This window comes from Balaenoptera physalus (assembly GCF_965194825.1).
Source record: "Balaenoptera physalus genome assembly, chromosome: 20".
Taxonomy (NCBI): Eukaryota; Metazoa; Chordata; class Mammalia; order Artiodactyla; family Balaenopteridae; genus Balaenoptera; species Balaenoptera physalus.
This window is the reverse complement of record NC_138901.1, coordinates 22,753,166-22,775,249: the sequence shown is the minus strand read 5'-3', so window position 1 is coordinate 22,775,249 and position 22,084 is coordinate 22,753,166. Positions and strand designations below refer to the sequence as shown.

Below are 22,084 nucleotides of genomic sequence, written 5' to 3'. Positions count from 1 at the left end.
AGACCACATACTGTAAATTACATTTTTATGAAATGTTCAGAAAAGGAAAATATATAGAGACAGAAATTAGATTAGTGGCTGCTTAGGGCTGGGGGTGGGGATGAGGAGTGTTTGCAAACTGGCATGAGGTTCTTTTTGGGGTGATGGAAATGTTCTGCAATTAGATTGTTGTGTTAATTGCACAACTCTGTAAATTACCTAAAAAGCATTGCAAGTGTACATTTACAAAAAATGAATTTTACAGTATGTAAATTATAACTCAATAAAGCTAAAAAAACCCCACCTCAATGAACATACCTTTGAGAATTGTGCATTTCATTGTATACACATTTTACATTAAAAGGAAAAAAACTACAAACAAGTATGGAATTCTGGTCAATGAAATGCATGTTGAATTATTATAATGTCTACAAATTACTTGAAGTGTATCAAAAATAAGATGGATAGATATGTGATAAAACAAATGTATTAAAATATCAATGATAGGGAATTCCCAGTGGTTAGGACTCGGTGCTTTCACTGCCAGGGCCCAGGTTCATTCCCTGGTCAGGGAACTAAGATCCCAAAACCCGCATGGTGCGGTCAAAAAAACAACAAAACAAAACAAACAAACAAAACCCCAAAACACATACACACACACACACAACAAATAAAACGTCAATGATAAAATCTAAGTGGTGTGTCTGTGCTCACTGTTGCTTTCGACTTTGTTGCAGGTTTGAAAACTTCCACAACAAAATGTTAACATTTGAAGAGATAAAAAGGATTCAAGAGAAAGTGGCACATACTGAAGATAAGCACAGAAGTTCTAATATACAGATAATCAGAGTCTCTGAAGACAAAAACTAAAACAAACAAACAAAAACACCCAGAACACTAAAAACTCTAAAAACTTTCCTGAAATAAAAATACATATTTGAAACTAACATATTGAAAGAGCAAGACACATACTTATAAAGTTGACCCAGAATAGCTGATACCAAGATATAGTTAGTAAAACTGCTAGACTTTAAATGAGGGGTTTGGACCTGATTTTATTTTTTTTTAATATTTATTTATTTATTTGGCTGTGCTGGGTCTTAGTTGCGGCACGCGGGATCTTTGCTGCCGTATGCGGGATCTTTTAGTCGAGGCATGCGGGATCTATTTCCCTGGCCAGGGATCGAACCCGAGGCCCCTGCATTGGGAGCGCAGAGTCTTAGCCACTGGACCACCACGGAAGTCCCATGGACCTGGTATTTTTAAAAATCTTCTAGGGGGGGCTTCCCTGGTGGCGCAGTGGTTAAGAATCCGCCTGCCAATGCAGGGGACACGGGTTCAAGCCCTGGTCCGGGAAGATCCCACATGCCGCGGAGCAACTAGGCCTGTGAACCAAAACTACTGAGCCTGCACGCCACAACTACTGAAGCCCGCGTGCCTAGAGCCCATGCTCCGCAACAAGAGAAGCCACTGCAATGAGAAGCCCGTGCACCGCAATGAAGAGCAGCCCCCACTCGCCGTAACTAGAAGAAAGCCCGCGCGCAGCAACAAAGACCCAACGCAGACAAAAATAAATTTTAAAATAAAATATAATAATAAAAAAAAACATTAAAAAAAAAATCTTCTAGGGGCTTCCCTGGTGGTGCAGTGGTTGGGAGTCCGCCTGCCAATGCAGGGGACACGGGTTCGAGCCCTGGTCTGGGAAGATCCCACATGCCGCGGAGCAACTAGGCTTGTGAGCCACAACTACTGAGTCTGCGCGTCTGGAGCCTGTGCTCCGCAGCGGGAGGGGCCACGACAGTGAGAGGCCTGCGCACCGCGATGAAGAGTGGCCCCCGCTCGCCGCAACTCGAGAAAGCCCTTGCACAGAAACGAAGACCCAACACAGCCAAAAATAAATAAATAAATAAATTTATAAAATCTTCTAAAACTCTTCGATTCCATGAATTCCTGCGTTTTTCCTATCTACCACCTAGTCAGACTTTTGATTGGACCTCCTCAGTTAAACCCTGCTTGCCCTGATGAGATACTGTTTTTCTTTCTCTGAGTTCCATATTACTTATTGTCTGTCCTCTTAGTATTTTCAGCTTCATATTCTTGTTTACTCACTCCTTCAGGTCCACCTCTGACCTCCCCAGTAGACTGGGAACCATTTTGGGAAGAGACCTCTGACTTAATCATCATCATTCCCATAATGCTTAAACCAGATCCTGCTCGCCCATCCTCAGCTGGCACCTGACCCTCAAGCACTTACCTTCTGGTCCCATAAACCTCCCTTTTTCTGAAAGTCCTAGGTATATAGAGACAGAAAATACTGGAAAGTCAGCTTGGCATTTTACAGAAAAGGCCTTTGTTCTGAGTCCTGCCTCACCCTCTTACTAGCTGTGTAACCCTGGGTAAGTCACAATAATCTCACTTAGTGTCTATGAAACCCTATTTCCTCACTTCTGAAATAGTGATAATGATAAATACCCACCCTCACTGAGGAGCTATTCAAATACTTAACAGGCACCAACCATTCAGAATGGAGACTAGCCAGAAACATCTGATACAGCCATACCAGGAGTATGCGCTGAATGTCAGCCAGGGGAATTATTATAACTGTAGCCATTTTGGTTCCCTCCCCAAGGCCACCTTCTCCAGAAGGCTTTCTTTTTCTTTGCTTTTTTAAACAATAATTAATTAATTAATTAATTTATGGCTGCATTGGGTCTTTGTTGCTGCGCGGGGGCTCTCTAGTTGTGGCGAGCGGGGCTACTCTTCGCTGCGGTGCGTGGGCTTCTCACTGCGGTGGCTTCTCTTTTTGCGAAGCATGGGCTCTAGGCACGCAGGCTTCAGTAGTTGTGGTTGTCGGGCTCTAGAGTGCAGGCTCAGTAGTTGTGGCGCACGGGCTTAGTTGCTCCACGGCATGTGGGATCTTCCCAGACCAGGGCTCGAACCCGTGTCCCCTGCACTGGCAGGCAGGTTCTTAACCACTGTGCCACCAGGGAAGTCCCTCTTTTTCTTTTTATTGAGGTATAACTGACATACAACATTATATTAGTTCCAGGTGATACAACATAAGGATTCAATATTTGTATAGAAGGCTTTCTCAGAATAAGCCCTTTTGACTTTCACACAAGGCCTGTGACATTCTCCACAGGACCTAATCCTAGGAAAGCCACTGAAGAGGGAATTAGATGGATGCCAGAGTCAGAAACAGAAGTCTGGGTGAACAGCAAGCCTGGAGCGGAATGCCAGGACTCGCAGGAGGGTGAGACTGGAGAATGCCTTCTAGTTGTGCTCAGTGGGTCACTGCCAGTGCCAGATAAGCAGCCCAGCACCAACCAGAGACAGTAGGGTAACATCAGGGCAGTGGTGGAGCCTACCTTGGGGTGAATATGCTTGTGTGTGTGTGAGAAAGAGAAACAGTTAACAAGAGGTCAAGCTGGCACGAATGAGCCTCCCTCCCTAGCCCCATCCATTTGGTTAGTTTGGTAATTACAACTCAAGGAAACAGTTCTTGCAAATGAATAGTACAAAGCAATGTGTGTGTACTGGGGGGCTCAGAATGCTGCTGCAAATGGGCGGGTGACTGAGCCCACACTGGAACCAGGGGCTCCCCACCTTGGGGTGGTTTTCCTCTTCTATCCAACCCCCAACCCCTAAACTCAAAGGAGGGGCATAACATGGGAACCTAAGCTTTTGCATCTTCTTCCAGGAGCACATTACCAATCAGAGTGGCTAACAGTCTCAAGAGAACAGTAGCTTCTAAGAAAATACGAGGCAACTGAAGAAAGCAAGTACTATAAAAGATGCTTTCTCTGGTATAGGTTGTCTTTCTCTCGTAAGTAATGGACCAGACAGAAAAAAGAATTTTAAAGCATAATAAATATCCTCAAGAAGGCAAGGAGCATACTAGAAACAAAATAGGAAGAGCAGGTAAAGAAAAGAATTAATTGGAGATAATGGATGTAAAAAATATAATAGTTAAAAAAACCCTCAAATATTAAAAAAAAAAAATCCAATTTAAAAATGGGCAATGAATAGACATTTCTCCAAAGATATACAAATGGCCAATAAGCACATGAAAAGATGCACAGGGTCATTAGCCATTAGGAAAATGCAAACTGAAACCACAAAGAGATACCACTTTATACCCACTAGCATGGCTTTAACAAAAAAAGACAGATAATAACAAGTGTTGGTGAGAACGCAGAGAAATTGGAACCCTCATTCTTTGCTGGTGGGAATGTAAAATGGTGCAGCCAATTGGAAAAGTCTGTCAGTTCTTCAAAATGTTACACAGAGAGTTACCATATGACCCAGCAATATGACTCTTAGGTGTACACTCCAGGAAAAAAATATATGTCCACATGATAACCTAGAAACAAATGTTTACAATACTATTATTCATAATAGCCAGAAAGTGGAAACTCATGTCCATCAACTGTTGAATGGATAAAATGTGGTAATCCACACAACAGAATAATATTCAACAATAAAAAGGAATGTTGTATGTCAATTGTACCTCAATAAAAAATTTTTTTAATTAAAAAAAAGGGAATGCTGCACTGATTCATGCTACAACACGGATGAACTGTGAAAACATCATGCTAAGTGAAAGGAATGAATCACAAGAGCTACATATTGTAGGACTCCAATTATATGAAATGTTCAGAATAGGCAAATCTATAGTTAGAAAGTAGATCAGTGGCTGTCTAGAGCTGGGGGCTTAGGAGAAAATTGAGAGTGACTGTCAATAGGTGTGGGGTTCTCCTTTGGGGTGATGAAAGTTCTAAAACTGATTATAGTGATGGTTGCACAACTCTGTGAATATACAATACTAAAAGTCACTGAACTGTACACTTTACAAGGATAAACTGTATGGTGTGTGAATTATATCTCAATAAAACTGCTGTTAAATCTTTTTTTAAAGCAACAAGGATATACTGTATAGCACAGGGAATTATAGCCATTATTGTACAATAACTTTTTTTTTTTTTTTTTGGCTGCGCTGCGTGGCTTGCAGGATCTCAGTTCCCCAACCAGGCAGGGATTGAACCTGGGTCACGGCAGTGAATGCCTGGAATCCTAACCACTAGGCCACCAGGGAACTGCCTGTAATACCTTTTTTAAAAAAATTTATTTACTTATTTATTATTTATTTTTAGTTGCATTGGGTCTTTGTTGCTGTGCATGGGCTTTCTCTAGTTGCGGCGAGCAGAGGCTGCTCTTCGTTGCTGTGCGCAGGCTTCTCATTGCAGTGGCTTCTCTTGTTGTGGAGAACAGGCTCTAGGTGCGTGGGCTTCAGTAGTTGTGGCACATGGGCTCAGCAGTTGTGGCTCGTGGGCCCTAGAGCACAGGCTCAGTAGTTGTGGTGCACGGGCTTAGTTGCTCCGCGGCATGTGGGATCTTCCCGGACAAGGGCTCGAACCTGTGTCCCCTGCACTGGCAGGCAGGTTCTTAACCACTGCGCCACCAGGGAAGCCCCCCTGTAATAACTTTTAATGAAGTATAATCTGTAAAAATACTGAATCACTATGCTGTACACTTGAAACTAATATAATATTGTAAATCAGCTATACTTCAATAAAAAAACTTTTTTTTTTTTTTTTTTTAATTTTTGGCCACGCTGCACGGCTTGCGGGATCTTAGTTCTCTGACCAGAGATCAAACCCGGGCTCACTGGCCCCCAGCTCCAGTCCTAACCACTGGACCGCCAGGGAATTCCCAAAAACAATTTTTAAACTTCAATATTTCCTTATCTCGAAGTGTCTTCCCATAAGATAAATTATTAATTACAAAAGGTAAAAGAGTGATTTTATATTGGAGAAACCCAGCAGACACCACTTTAATCAAGGGCTCAAAGTTAATGTGACCAGTGATGAGCCTTATCGTCGTCACGTGCCTCCTGACACCATACACTAAGAAGGGCACAACATCACTTCTGTGTCAACCTGAATTTGATCGTGGGGACAAAGCAAGCAAACTCAAATTGAGGGACAGTCTGTCCCTCAAAAGTATCAAGGGCGTGAACAACAAAGAAAGAATGAGAACCTACTCCCAAACAGGAGGAGAGGAGGCTCAGGAGACATGACAACTAAAAGCAACAAGTGATTCTGGGTTGGATCTGAAGCCAGGAAATGGACATTGGGGACGACTGGTAATCTGAGTAAGATCTGTAGATTAGTTAATATTTTACACTAGTTTCCTCATTTTCTATCTGTACTATGGTTACATACGATGTTACTATTTGGGAGAAGCTGCGTAAAGAGTATACAAGAGCCCGTTCACTATTTTTGAAAAGTTTCTGCAAGTCTGAAATTATTTCAAAATGAAGAATGAAAAGAAAAATAAAACCTCAACAGATGAATTGAATATCATAACATAGTGTAAGCTGGTAGATCAGGTTGAAATCAGAAGGTATCAGGAAGAGATAAAGAACTGGACATCAGGGAAATGAAGAAACGCAAAGGATAGGGAAAGAAGTGTTAAGAACATCAGAGGAGTTGCAAAGATGAAAAAAAAATAATGGGGTGAAGAAAATATTTGAAGAAATAATGGTCCAGGCTTCTGAATAAATGTGGAGAACTTTTGTTCTCTCCCCAAATCCCACTAAAATGACAAGAGAAGGAGTAAAAGTGAACAAAGACACTGGCAAGAATATGATACCAGGTAAGAGATGCCATAAAATTTTGGAAGCTGGAAGCAGATGGATGAGTGAAAAACAGACAGGAGACAAGGGAAAGCTGAATCTGAAGCCAAGAAGAAGCAATCTGGAGTTCAAAAGGCCCCAACACTGGAGGGAGCAGATGTAGGAGAATGCCAGAGTAAAATGGGGCTGAAAAAGAAGATTATCTGAAAGCCTTTAAAAGGAACAGCTAGACTCCCAGAACCCTCTCCCACCCCAGCAGAAGACTAGAGCTGCGGTTCTTAACTGGGGGAGATTTTGCCCCCTCAGGGGAAATCTGGCAATGTTTGGAAACATTTTTGGTTGTCACAACTGGGAGTGGGGTGTGCTACTGGCATCTAGTGGGTAGAAGCCAGGCATGCTGCTTAATGTCTTACAAAACACAGGACAACCTCCTACAACAAAGAATTATCTAGCTCAAAATGTCAATAGTACTGACATTGAGAAAACCTGCTGAGAATAGGGATTAAGCCCCAACGAAAATACAGAAGATTGGGGGAGAGGCAAGATAGGGGTAGGGGATTAAGAGGTACAAACTACTATGTGTAAAATAAATAAGCTACAAGGATACAGCACAGGGAATACAGCCAATTTTTTTTTTTCTGGCTGTGCCGCACAGCATGCGGGATCCTAGTTTCCCGACTTGGGATCGAACCCGTGTCCCCTGCAGTGGAAGCATGGAGTCTTAACCACTGGACAGCCAGGGAATTCCCAGCCAATATTTTATAATAACTATAAATGGAATATAACCTTTAAAAATTGTGAATCACTATGTTGTACACCTGAAGCTTATATAATATTGCACATCAATTATATTGCAATTTTAAAAAATTTTTAAAAAAAGAAAAGAAAATACAGATTAAGAGGATGTCTATATACTGAACAGTGAGACACGCAGACCAATTCCCCCACTGAGCTACCAGAATGCTGACAACCACGCTTACACTTACCAGACAGAGGATCAGAGGAATTCCTCTGTAGGGAACTTACTGGTTCAAGACAAAAACATACAAATAGTTACATTTGGGGTTCCCCTTGTCATGCACTGAATATCTGTGCCTCCCTAAATTCCTATGTTGAAGCCCTAACTCCCACTATAATGATATTAGGAGGTGTAGCCTTTGGAAGGTAATTAGGTTTAGAACAGATCACAAGGTGGAGCCTCCATAATGGGACTGATGTCCTTATAAGAGGAAGAGGGACCACAGCTCACTCTCTCCATTGAGTGCATTAAAAAAAGAGGACATATGAATACACAACAAGATGGCACCATCTGCAAGGCAGGAAGAGGGCCTTTACCAAGAATGATTCTGCTGGCACCTTGATCTTGGATGTCCCAGCCCCCAGTACTATGAGAAATAAATGTCTATTGTTTAAGGCACCCAGTCTATAGAATTTTGTTAAAACAGCGTGAACTAAGACATCTTCCCAACTGCCAGGTACCAGCCAGATTACCTACAACAAAGTCTGCCAGCTGAAAAGCTCCCTCTCATGAACTTCCAATTAGCATTTGATTGCCTCACTCTTAAATATGAATGTGTAATCAAAGATCACCAGAGATTTAAAGAAAGCTTTGAACGAGAAATTAGGCTAACAAACCGAAAAAAGAACTTAGAGGAAATAGAGACGATGCAGGAAGCAGAAGAAAACTGAAAACAAACAAAAACAATACCATTAGTATCCTCAGAGAGGTAAAGGAATACGTACGATGCACCCATTAAACACAGAGAAGACTATAAGAAAGGAAACATGCAGAGAAGAAAAAGCTCTTAGAAATGTATAAATATGCAATGGAAGTAAATTCAACATAAAGATTTAAGATTAAGTTGAAGAAAATTTCCAGAGAATAGAAGGCAAGACAAATAGATGAAAGATGGAAGACCAGCCCATGAGATCCAATATCTGAACAACGCAGAGTATCAGAAACAGAAGAGAAAGAAAATGGAGGAGATGGCTATTACAGAAATAATGCCAACAACTTCCAGAACTAAAGAATATAAGCTTCCAGATTGGAAGTTTCCACCTAGCTCCATGAAATAAAATGGGTCATGAAATTTCAGGACACTGAGGAGAAAGAGTGGATTTTGGTTTCATTTCAGGCAATACTGGAGACCAGGTTATCTAAAAGCCCTCCTAATACAAAATACCTCAAAATACCAGTTGAAATATAAATTCAAATCCCATCTAACTGATAAGTCCACTGATAAGTAAGAGGACAACAGAAGTGCCCCAAATTTTGAGAAAACTGACAACCACAGTGGTGAAAGTGAACGCTGACTGCCCTGAGGAAGTCCATGGGCTTAAAAGCAAAGGGCTTAGGATCGAAGAGCCCGATGGAGCCCTGGAGATGAGGTCTTGTGCCAGTCTAAAGTGGGGAGTGAGGATTGAGAACTCCTGCACGAATCTAGGAGAAAAGGGAAGCCAGAAAATAATTCATCCACCAGAAGAGACAAAAAGGAATACCATCTACCTTAGCCTGGGCTCCACATGAAAGGAAAGTCTTAACTGAGAATCCAAAACCACAGGATTCCCAAGAGTCTGGAATTCAAATGCATACTAGTCACGTGGTCTAAGAACCCAACTACCACCACCACCAAACAGAGAGATTAACGTAAAAAGTAATCCCAGCTAGTAACACCTTGGCCACACCTCAAATAATCAAAAGCAAAACAACTCTAGAGGTCCATAGCTCAGTCCAGAGTTCCCTGAATTTCCTCAGATAAAGCATCATCTAACATTAGCTCACACTCCAACATTAAAAAACATACAAAGAAAACAAACCATCATGGATAAGAATCAGCAGAAATTAAAGACAGCAAGATTGGATCCCCAAGAGCTTCAAACAGAATGATCAGACATAGACTATAAAATAAGTATTTAAATTATTAAATACTTTAATTTTATTAAAATAAGTATTTACAATGCTGGGGGAAAATAAATGTCAACTTTGAATTTTACATCTGATTAAATAAAGAATGAGGGTAAACTAAACACATTTTTTAAACAAAAGTCCAAACAGTTTATCATCAACCAATTATTACTAAAGGACTTCTAAAAGGTGTACTTTGGAAAGAAGGAAACTGAACCCAGAAGGAAGGACTGAAATGTCCCCAAACTGGTAAAAATATGTATAAATCTAAACAATCACTGACTGTGTAAAACAATCATAATGACAACTAATTCGGAAGTAAAAAGGAGAGACATATAATAACAACAGTATTGTTGCTATACAGCAATCATGCTAGATGGGGTAGGGGTGGTTCAGAGCACATGGGGTCTAGGCTCTTGCAGTGTTCAGGAGGAGGGTGGAAATACAACATCAGACTTTGCCACAGCACAGTGGAAGCTAAAAGATGAAATGTGTCTTCAAAACTCTGAGAGAAAACTATTTCCAACCTAGAACTTTTTATGTGGCATAAAGAACTGTCATAACTACAAGGTCTCAAAAAATTTATTTGTCACATACCCTTTCTCAGGAAGCTATACTAGAAGATGTACTCGACCAAAATGAGGACGTAAACGAACAGAGAGGAAAATACGGAATTTAGAACACAGGGAACCCTACAGAGGAAAGCGGCAAAGGGAATTCCACAGAATGATGAAGGGAGATCCTAGGATGGAATCAGTGCAACAGGCCTAGTGCACAGCTGGACCAGACTGTGGTACTAAGACAAATGGTCTCAGGAGGTATGTCCCCCAGACAAAGAAGAAACTGATTCTCTGATGAGCTTGAAAGTATTGAGAGAAGGTTTATATTTTTGGCAAAGAGTTTGGACATGAATTAGTGATCCATACACAGAAAACAAAGCTTATTTCAGTTTGCTATATGGCTCAGCTAATATCATCATAATGTAAATACAAAAATGACAACAAAAATTACTACATATATATTGGGGGGATGGGAGGAGAGGAGGGAAATGTGTATGTGTTTATGTGTGGCGTAGAGGAGAGGGGGCCAGAAAAATCTCTTTATCCTCTATATTAGAAAATCAATAGATATAATTTAAAATTGAAAACAATAAAAGCAGTATGAGCATGCTATTTAGAAATAAGAAGGTAAATACTAGAAGAACTAGCTAAAAGAGCGTAAATGGTTGTACCCTAGGGAGTGGGAATCAGGAGTTAAGAAAGGAGGAGCAACTCCCATTCTTGTGTGTGTGTGTGTGTGTGTATGTGTGTGTGTGAGATATACCTTGGCCTTTTAAACTGTGCAAGCATAGGGACTTCCCTGGTGGTGCAGTGCTTAAGAATCCACCTGCCAATGCAGGGGACATGGGTTCAAGCCCTGGTCCGGGAAGATCCCACATGCTGCGGAGCAACTAAGCCCGTGTGCCACAACTACTGAGCCTGCGAGCCACAACTACTGAAGCCTGTGCGCCTAGTGCCCATGCTCCGCAACAAGAGCAGCCACTGCAATGAGAAGCCCTCGCACCGCAATGAAGAGTAGCCCCTGCTTGCCGCAACTAGAGAAAGCCTGCGGGCAGCAACAAAGACCCAACACAGCCAAAAATAAATAATAAATAAATAAATTTAAAAAATAAAATAAAAAATAAACTGTGTAAGCATAAAACTGTAATTTTTGTTTTCATTTCTCATAATTTTATTTTTATGAAATCTAAAACCCTCCAGAATTCACACATGGTATGGTATAGTGAATTTTAAGAACAAATATAAAGAGAATAATCTAAAATCTTCTACAGAGAAAAGCAGGTCACAAACTAAGGAACAAGAATCAGACTGACATCAATTTTCAACAGCACCTACTTTTTGCGAGAAGAAACCACTGTCATTTTTCAATGTGTTGAAGGAAAAAAATCTTTGACTCAAGAATTTTAATACAAGGGTGAAATAAACATGTTCTCAGGCATACAGGCCTCGGAAAGTTTATCACATAAAGCCCCCTTTTGAAAACACTCCTGGAGAAAGTTCATCAGCAAAAAGAGAAATAGATCCAGAAGAAAGCAACAAGACATGGGAAGGGAGAGTAAATAATTTAGTGAAGTGTATCACTGTTTAAAAGGCAACAAACAAATGGCATATCTGTAACAATCCAGAACTCAATAGATAATGCTAACAGGGGAGAAGGCAGTACTGAGGGAAGTGACTACATGCTAAAATACTTATCTAATTGGGTGGGGCCGTTTAAGTTTATCGATAACTTTAAGAATTTTATGGTAAAAATAACCATGAATACGGGTTTTATAAGTTAATAATTAGCAAGTCTTCTAATCTTATTCATAATATCTGACTGAAAGCTCTTGTTTGACCTTTATCATGAATTCCTAAATGATCCATGACATCCCTCAACACATACTCCACTCCCCCCCTCCCCCTCCGCCACATAAAGTAATTAGAAAACCCTAAGAGAGCTAACATTTCTCGGCCTTTTCTTCCCAAGAGACTCTGGGGCGGGAGTAGCAACTGTGACCTTGCATCCCTAGGTTTGACCTGTTACCCACCTAGGTCCGGAGCCCGGAGCCTACTCTCAGCCATTGAACTCTCCAGTTCAAGGCAATCGTTGCCTGAAAAAGAAGGACAAAACAGCAGCTGAACCACCTTCACTAGCCTTCGACCTTCCATCATCCCCTCCTCCCGCCTCCCAAACCCCGCACAATTCCCATCGAGGGTCCCGGGAACCCCAAGACTCAACTCCATCCCAACCCACGTCCCCTCTCCACTCCCGCGCCTCCTTCTAGGCTCTTATCCCTCAGTCCCTCCGCCCCCTTTCACACTCTGCTCCCTCAACTCCCGTGGCCTCTTGGCCACCCCTTGCCTTACATTTCAATTCCCGTGCCTCCCTCCAGGCTCTTGTCCCCCCAGTCCCTCTGCCCCCTTTAGACCTCTGTCCCCTCTATTCCTGTGACCCCTTCCCGGTCCCTCTACTCTCCCCAGCTCCCGGACCTATCTGTTCCCCAATTCCTGTGCCCACTTTCCAACCCCGTACCCTTCTTTAACTCTTAGGACCCTTTCCGCCTTGCTTCTTACCCCTGCTTCCCCTTCCCGGCATCCGTACCCTTTCCCGGCTCCCTCCTCAAATTCTCGGCTCTTTCTCGGCCTCCGTACTCCTTTAAGGCCGCCGTATCACATTCGCGGGTTCCATGAGCTCTTTCAGCCGCCAGTGCACCGGCTGTTCCTCTGTAACTATAACATCACTCTCTAGGCGCCCTGGGCCGCGGCTTCAGTTTAAATTTCCTGTCGGCTCCGCCTCTAAAATTACGTAAGAGCTGCAAGACTGCCCTACGGAGGCCCTGGGAGGACAATATTAACTCAGCAAACCTTTTCCCCCCTTCCCCTTCGTTTTCCGCTCTGTTCTCGATTTCTGTCTCTTCATGTCTCGGCTTTTCATAGGCTGGAGATATTTTGAGCCTTAATAGCCAGCAAGCTGGAGACTAGCAGTAGCATCTTAGTGATTCTTCACACTGAGCTAGTTTGAAATTCCTAGGAGTTCAATAATAAATAACAAAATAAGCCTAACGCTTGTAGTTTACATAAAGATTTCACGTACACATAATTTCATCTTCACATCTTTTGTCTCCCTTTTTCCACTTATCCACCCGCCCCCACCAAAAAAATTCTCAAAAGTGGGGTCTCCATTCCTCACTTCCCATTTCTTCTTCAACTCACCCAATTAGAGTTTGATCCTCACCCCTCCACTTATCAACTGTGACTTGCGTTTTCCCCAATCCTATCTGACTTACAGAACATTGAAACAGACTACTCCCTCCTTCTTGAAACACTTTCTTCTTTTTGCTTCCATTTCTACCCATTTTCATCTTACCTCAATGGCTCCTCCTCAACCTCCTTTGCTGGATCCAAAGCCACTTCCATTTAAAAATGTTGGCGTAGGCCAAGGCTTTAGCCCTTAACCCTCAGCCCTCTTCTCTTCCCTATTAACACTTTCTCCCAAGGAGAGCTCTTCCAACTCCATGGCCTTACAATTCAGCTCTATGCTAACGCCCGAGTTCTGACATCTCCCCGGATCTCCAGACATATATTCAAGTACCTACTAGACATTTCCATTTAGGTGTAAAATAGGCATCTCAGGCTTAACATGTTTAACATTTGTTCCACCCCCCCAAAAAACCTCACCTATCCTTTTCTCAGCCTATCCCATCTCAGTAAATGTCACATCATCCACTCATCCACTCAGCTGTTCAAACCTAGAAGTTATCTTTCAGTACTTTCCCTTATCCCCACCCCACTCCCAGAACAAATTCTACCAATTCCATCTTGAATCAGATCACTGCCACCACTGTAGTCCAACCCACTGTTACTTCTTGCCTAAAGTACTGCAGTCAATTCCTAACGTACTTCTACTCTTGAATAGCTTCCTACCTCTTCCCAGTATAATCCATTCTCCGTGAGCAACCAGTGATATTCTTTAAGCACCATGGTAGTTTATATACCACATATACTTGGTATCCCTTCCCATGGGGCCTCTCCCTGCAGAAGATTATACATTTCAGCTCTGAAGAATCCAGCTTGGCCATGTGACTTGCTTTGGCTACGAAAAAAGGAAAAAAGTCACACATCATTTCCAAGAATAAGTTTTAAAAGGCAGGCTGGTTTACCAAGTTCTCTCTTCCCCTATCTAGCAATGTCCAGCCAAAGGGTGCCCTGTCAACATGGATTCTTTGGTGAAGAGTACCTGGAACAGAACCATGGGCAAGCCATAATGGATGTGTAGCATGAGCAAGAAATACGGCTTCCCTGGTGGCGCAGTGGTTAAGAATCCACCTGCCAACGCAGGGGACACGGGTTCCAGCCCTGGTCCGGGAAGATCCCACATGCCTTGGAGCAATTAAGCCCGTGCGCCACAACTACTGAGCCTGCGCTCTAGAGCCGCAAGCCACAACTACTGAGCCCACGAGCCAAAACTACTGAAGCCTGCGCTCCTAGAGCCTGTGCTCCACAACAAGAGAAGCCACCACAATGAGAAGCCCGCGCACCACAAGGAAGAGTAGCCCCCGCTCGCCGCAACTAGAGAAAAGCCTGCACGCAGCAACGAAGACTCAATGCAGCCAAAAATAAAATAAATAAAAATTTTTAAAAAAGCCATTCACCTTAAAAAAAAAAAGAAAAAAAGAAATAAACCTTTGTTGTTGTAACCTACTGAGATTTGGGCATCATTTGTTACCATATCAGAATCTAGCTCAAGATTGTCAAAGTGTGGTTCAGCCCTTTCAGAAGGTTCCATGAGGTCGAAACTTTTTACAGTGATACTAACATCATTATCCTTTTTTTTTCCAATGACGATAAATGCATTTCATCATTTATTTAAGGTTTAAGCCCTCGCACTAGATTTTTACAAGCTGGTGAACACTGACAAATTATTTCTCCCACAGAACTATAACCACATGTTCCCGGGCAGTATAAATATATGGTTTTTATTATGTAATTTTTTTATTATGTAATTTTATCAATTACATAATAAAACAAACTGTCAAGTATACAAATATTAAGTTACACAGCTCAAAAGGCATATAAAGTGTTAAATGTAAACCCACTTTTTTTTTTTTTTTTTTGCAAGAGAGGTTGGGAATCACACTTCAAAACAAAATTAAGTTGGTAAACAACTTCAGATAAGTTTGAAAAATAATTACAAGAATTTCAGAAATTTTATGATTAAGAATTGTTTTAGCTACAATAACAAAGTATTTCTACCTTTTAAAAAATATTTACTAAGTTAAAGGGCATATTCTGTATGTCCTGCACAGGACAAAGGCAACATTTTACTAAAAGTACTTAATAGCCCCCTCCCATTCTTTCATCAGGCCCTCCCTGTAAGTTGCACCCCGAAGTGCAAACATTAAAATTAACTGTAAGGCTTTTTTGTCTGGAGACATTAAAGACATGTGCTTCTGTACAATGCAGATTTTCAAAATAGAGGTCTTCTATAACAGCACAAAATGAGATGTACAGAAAGACATTAGATAATCACTGTAAGACTTGGTTCATTAAAAAAAAAAACAAAAGGAGCAAATCTGATGTATACTGGTATGAATGTGGGAATTGTGAGCAAAGAACCTTATAGGCCCTACTTTCTATGTTTGAAATGATGGAAGGAATAAACTACACAAGGTCCAGAGTGTTCATAGTTCCTGGGATTTTAGTCCTATATGATACCAAAAATATACAAGTATTGTCCTGGGTATTTTGGCACCTAGTCTTTCTAAATTTCTTATATATTGATAAGATTCTGGCATGGAAACAGATTTAAAGACATGACTCAATACTGCATGATTTCAGGAAAGGTCAATTGGTACAAATGATAAGCACATTTTAAATGCTGAACAGCAAGAATCCTTTGCTAAGTGTCCCAAGTAGGTTGATCATAACCCAAACATAGAGGTTGCAATTCTGCCAGGTTTTGGCCTGGTAAAACTGCTTTTCAACACTCCTATGGAAGCTTCATCAGACTTCACCAAGCCAACGTGCTGGCTAACACGTATGACAAATTCCATCCCGTCTAGTTTCCACTTCCAAGCAATGGCATCAGGCACCCCAGTTTTACTGAAGGCAACAGTTGTTTCTATGACCACTGGAGTCTTTGAAGCACAGCCACATTTTAGGACGATACTTCTCCGAATACAAAAGTTGCTTGCTCTTCAAAGCTCCAAGCCGCTTTTGTCTTATGAACTGTACTGCATCTTCACATTTCATTCCACCTTCAATTAATGCTAGGGCAACAAGCACTGGAGCTCTCCCAAGGCCTGCAACACAATGAACAGCAATACAACAACCAGGGTCTTCACGGAACTTAATTTTCACAAGACTTAACCAATCATCAACAATCTGGTTAGATGGTGGTGTGCCATCATCAAAAGGCCAGTCGAGAACATGGATGCCTTCTTTCTCCACGAGAGTAGTGTCATAAGTTGCTTCACATACTCTTACTATTGTGGTAATTCCATGCTTCTTAAGGTCCTCTATAAATTTGTTTAAGGTCACATTTGTTGGATTGTGTGTAATAAGAAATCTCATGTTCTTGTAAGTGACTTCCACAGGAGCTGCGTGGATCATTTGAGCCATGTTAATTTAGTTAAAAAACACTCAAAAGGGTTATGAAAGAATTTTAAAAACTGAATACAGAAATGATGCAAAGAAACTGAGTCTACTTCAATACACTCCACTTGAAATTCTCAGTGCTTTTGAGTATGAAGTTGGGAGTAATGGGAAATGAAATGAACCTCCTAGCAAGAAGCAGCAATTCTTCAATCCAGTAATACTGAGGCAGTAGAAAGGAAGTACAACGCTCTGAGGATTTCAGTTCAACACTTCTGTGTCCAGGTTAACCACTTTTATGGGGGCTTCTTGGTGGAGTAGTAATGAATTTCTACAGTTCACTTGTCTGCACAGAGGTCATGCTGTGCCTGGCAGTAATCTCCACTGCCCTTCTGAAATTCCATAAATGGGTGACCAAGAACACCACAGAACCTGTTTCCAGCCCGTTCTCTTGGCGTGGGTTTGGTTATCCCAAGAAAGGTCCACTCCTGTAGCTTCACTCTCAGGGCACCGAATGCTCATTACCCATTTTTGCTCTCTTTCTCTCATGAATGTTCAGTGGAGTATGCAGAGGCAAAAATGAGAATCCAACACTCTTCTGTTAAATCAGGTATTAAAGAGATTTGCAGAAATGTACAATAATGCCACTCTTCTAATTCTATTTCCATTAAAAATACATCATTTATGTTAACACACAGAGGGCTTATTTTTATTTATTTATTTATTTAAATATTTATTTATTTATTTATTTATTTTTGGCTCTGTTGGGTCTTCATTGCTCCGCGCGGGCTTCTCATTGCGGTGGCGTCTCTTGTTGTGGAGCATGGGCTCTAGGCGTGCGGGCTTCAGTAGCTGTGGCACACAGGATCAGTAGTTGTGGCGCATGGGCTTAGTTGCTCCGTGGCATGTGGGATCTTCCTGGACCAGGGATCGAACCCGTGTCCCCTGCACTGGCAGGCAGATTCTTAACCACTGTGCTACCAGGGAAGTCCCTCAGAGGGCTTATTTTTATTTATTTATTTATTTTTTAAATTGTAATTTTTTTATTGGAAAACAAATATACAACTTGGAATGGATTTGAGGCAAATTGTGCCATAAGCAGATTTTCTTTAAGTGGCTAAAACAAAGTTTAAAAAGCAAGTAACAATAAAAGAAAATGTTTCTGGTACAGGACCAGCAGTACAAAAAAATAGTGTACGAGTACCTGGATAAAACACCCGTTTTGCAATAGTGCAACTTTTAAGTACGTATTGTTGACTATCCATAGTCCACGCAGAGTTACAACTCCACACTTCAACAACAACATGCTGACAGTTCCTAAAGAAAACTACTTAAAAAAAAAGGCATAACCCAGATGTTCCCTCATTTGACCAACTCCATCTAAGTTTAGATGTGCAGAAGGGCTTATTAGATATATCCAGAGTAAGCCACATGCAACATGTTATTTGATCAATTTTTCTAAAATAAGGTTTCAGGACAATGACAGTAAGATAAGGGAAGAAAACATGGAGGAATGAAGTCCTAATTACTATACATGCATATTTTTTTTGACAATAGGGGGAAACCTTTTACAGATAAGTTACAAACAAAGAAAAGGCAAATAAACAATTTTGTACAAGAAATTTAACACATTCTGTACAATGTCTTCAGTTTGCTGTCATCATTTGTAAAAACTCTTCATAGTTTACTTGACCATCACCATCAATATCTGCTTCCCTGATCATTTCATCAACCTCTTCATCTGTTAACTTCTCTCCAAGGTTTGTCATCACATGGCGGAGCTCTGCTGCACTAATATAGCCATTACCATCCTCATCAAACAGACGGAATGCTTCTCTAATTTCTTCTTCACTGTCTGTGTCTTTCGTTTTTCTTGCCATCATTGTCAGAAATTCCGGGAAGTCAATTGTGCTGTTACCATCAGCATCCACCTCATTAATCATGTCCTGTAACTCTACTTCTGTGGGATTCTGCCCAAGAGACCTCATTACAGTTCCCAACTCCTTTGTTATTATAGTTCCATCACCATCCTTGTCAAATAGTGAAAAAGCTTCTTTGAATTCTGCAATCTGCTCTTCAGTCAGCTGGTCAGACATGCTGCAAGCGCTACCGGTCTCCGGGACTCGACTACACAACCACTCAGCTTGCTCGCTCCACTCGGACCCGGCTTATTTTTATTTTTAAAAATTTATTTATTTATTTATATTTTTGGCTGCATTTGTTCTTCGTTGCTGCGCGTGGGCTTTCTCTAGTTGCGGCGAGTGGGGGCTACTCTTCGTTGTGGTGTGCGGCCTTCTCATTGCAGTGGCTTCTCTTGTTGCAGAGCATGGGCTCTAGGCATGCGGGCTTCAGTAGTTGTGGCACGCAGGCTCAGTAGTTGTGGCTCGAGGGCTCTGGGGTGCAGGTTCAGTAGTTGTGGCACATGGGCTTAGTAGCTCCGCGGCATGTGGGATCGTCCTGGACCAGGACTCGAACCCGTGTCCCCTGCATTGGCAGGCGGATTCTTAACCACTGTGCCACCACGGAAGTCCCTATTTTTAATTTTTATTTTTTTTCACATCTTTATTGGAGTATAATTGCTTTACAATATTGTGTTAGTTTCTGCTGTACAACAAAGTGAATCAGCTATATGTATATCCCCTCCCTCTTGAGCCTCCCTCCCACCCTCCCTATCCCATCTCAGAGGGCTTATTTTTAAATAAACAAACTAGTATTTTAAAACTTTGGTTTAATTCCTAAGATGGTAAATATCAAATATGATTTTATAAGAATATATATACACACACAAATACATAAAATATATTTATTAGTATAAATTGAAAGATACCCACATTGTGGTGGCTGCTCTCCAAGATGGCCTGCATTGACTATCCTCGACTCCTGATAGCATGCCCACATCCAACAGGGCTATGTACCAATAGAGTATTGAGGAAATAATAATGTGTGGCTTCTGAGGCTAGGTCATAAAAGACATTTCAATATCTGTAGTGCTGTTTCTTAGATCACCTGATATAGGGGAAGCCAGCAGCCATGACATGAGGACACACAAGTATGCCTGTGGAGAGGCTCGCGTGGAGAGGAAGGGAGGCTTCCTGCTAATAGCCGGCCCCAACTTACCCATCCTGTGATTGAGCCATCTGGCAAGCAGATCCTTCAGCCTTAGTCTAGCTTTCAGATGACTGCAACCTCACAAGAGATCCCAAGTCATAAAATCCCAGCCAAGCTGCTCCCAAACTGCAGGCCCGCAGAAACCCAGAGAAAATAAATGATTAGTGTTGTTTTAAGTCATTAAATTTTGGGGTGATTTGTTACACAGCAATAGATAACAAATACACATGTAAACATAAAAGCTGTTTGGCATTCTCCATTTTAAAAAATGGAAAAGGGCCTAAAACCAGAACCTACCTTATCCTCACTGACAAAATCACATCATATTACCCTCCTTTTCAAAAACTCCGAGCAGCTTTCCCAGTTTGCTCCTCAGACCAAACCTCTCTGAGTCTTGAACAAGCCTAGCTCGTTCCTGCCTTAGGGGCTTTGCACTAACAGTTCCAAAAGGAAAATGGAACTTTCCTTTTAGGCATCAGATCAAATCTCATTTTTATTTCCAGCTAGGACTTCTGAGACCACCCAACCTAACAGTAGCGCCCCCATTCCTTGCCAGTTACACCATTTCGGTTTATTTTCTTCACAGCACTTACCACTATCAGAAAGTATCTTATTTGCTTTCTTGTTTGTGGTCTATATTTCCGCCCTAGAATGTAAGTCCGTAGAACAAGGACCTTTTCTGTTTTACTCACTGCTATATCCCCTAAGTAAAGAATTTAGTAGGTTCTTTTTTTTAAATTTTAAAATAATTTATTTATTTTATTTTTGGCTGCGTTGGGTCCTCTTTGCTGCGCGTGGGATATCTCTAGCTGCAGCGAGCAGGGGCTACTCTGCTGCGGTGCACAGGCTTCTCATTGCAGCGGCTTCTCTTGTTGCGGAGCATGGGCTCTAGGTGCGCGGGCTTCGGTAGTTGTGGCACACGGACTCAGTAGTTGTGGCTCACGAGCTCTAGAGCACAGGCTCAGTAGTTGTGGCACACGGGCTTAGTTGCTCCGCGGCATGTGGGATCTTCCCATACCAGGGCTCAAACCCGTGTCCCATGCATTGGCAGGCAGATTCTTAACCACTGCGACACCAGGGAAGCCCCCAAGAATTTAGTAGGTTCTTAATGAATATTTGTTGAATGAGTGAAAAAATAAATGAATCTCTCTGATCTTCAGTTTTTTTCATTTGTAAAGTGAACATAATATTACCTACCAGGAAGTGAGGTTTTAAAGATTAAAGATGTGTTTAGCACAAAGTCTGTGAACAGAAAAAGGTAGCTTTTACCACTTGGCAAAAATATTTTGAGATAATAGTTCAAGTTGTTCTCTCTCATTGTTTTTCTTGATTCCTGAGAGGAAGTGCTTAGAAAAAAAAAATCAGCTTATATCATAGAACAAGGACTGATTTCCCAATATCTAAAAAACTTGAACAAATAGATCCAGGAAAGATCAACCACCGAATTGAAAATGGGTAAGGGAACATTCATAGAAAAGGAAATACAAAGAACATTCAAATATGCTCAACCTCACTTAAAATAAGAGAAATGCAAATTACATCTATACTGAAATACCATTTTTCACTTAACAGCCTGGCAAAGATCAATTTTGCTAGATAGTGCCAAATTGCCTTACATTGGGGTTGCACCAGACTCCTATGTAAGGCAATTTGGCATTATCTAGGAAAATTACAAATGCACATATCTTTCCACCCAGCAATCCCATTTCTAGGAGTTATTCTAGAGATACACTCAGACATATGGGATATGACTTATGTAATAAAGGTATCTACTGCAGCATTACAGTATCTAGCAGCTATATGGTGTTTGTCAGACAAATACCTATAAAATAATGACACAGAAAAGGGCTGCACATATATATTTAATTATTTATTTTACAAATACCTATGGAGTGCTTACTATGATGTTCAAAGTGCTTTAAAAATAGTAATTAGTTTAATCCTCATAATAGTCCTTTGAGGTAGGTAGTAACTGCACCCATTTTATACATGGGAACACTGAGGTTAAAACCTGCTTGAGGTCACACAGCTAGAAGGTGTCAGTGCTGGGATTTGAACCCCAGCAGCCTGACTTCAGAGTCCATGCTCTTAACATTGCTCTCTGCTGCCTCTCAGTGTAGGGCAAAATGGAAAACTGATACGGTGATATTAAAATCTGACAGGATAGATTTCAAGAGATAAAGGATTATTAGGAATACAGGTGTCATTCCTTGACGATAAACAATTTGCCAGGGAAGAAATAACCTAGTACTTATATGACTCTAACAACATCAAAATATTTAAGCCAGAAATACAAGGGAAGACTGTAAAATCTACAAA

At 41.3% G+C, this 22,084-nt stretch overlaps 1 protein-coding gene and 2 pseudogenes across 6 annotated transcripts in view; all 3 read right to left on the bottom strand.

Moving 5' to 3' along the window:
• DBF4B (DBF4B-CDC7 kinase regulatory subunit) overlaps positions 1-22,084 on the bottom strand; it is a 51,602-nt gene that overhangs the window by 23,027 nt on the left and 6,491 nt on the right. Inside the window, exons 1-3 of one of the 4 annotated variants that reach the window (XM_082442615.1) lie at positions 13,964-15,980; positions 12,638-13,090; positions 12,112-12,174 (exon numbers count right to left, since the gene is read on the bottom strand). In XM_082442615.1, coding sequence (XP_082298741.1) covers positions 12,112-12,174; positions 12,638-12,659 — 85 coding nt within the window. In that variant the 5' untranslated portion in view covers positions 12,660-13,090; positions 13,964-15,980. Of the gene's footprint in view, positions 1-12,111; positions 12,175-12,637; positions 15,981-22,084 lie in introns of those variants that run through there. The other 3 variants (XM_082442614.1, XM_082442617.1, XM_082442616.1) reach the window with 3 other exon arrangements.
• LOC309650823 (protein tyrosine phosphatase type IVA 1 pseudogene) lies at positions 16,032-17,550 on the bottom strand (annotated as a pseudogene). The gene has a single exon. The product of its transcript is annotated as a protein tyrosine phosphatase type IVA 1 pseudogene (transcript).
• On the bottom strand, positions 18,300-18,839 carry LOC309650824 (calmodulin-1 pseudogene; annotated as a pseudogene). Its single transcript has one exon. The product of its transcript is annotated as a calmodulin-1 pseudogene (transcript).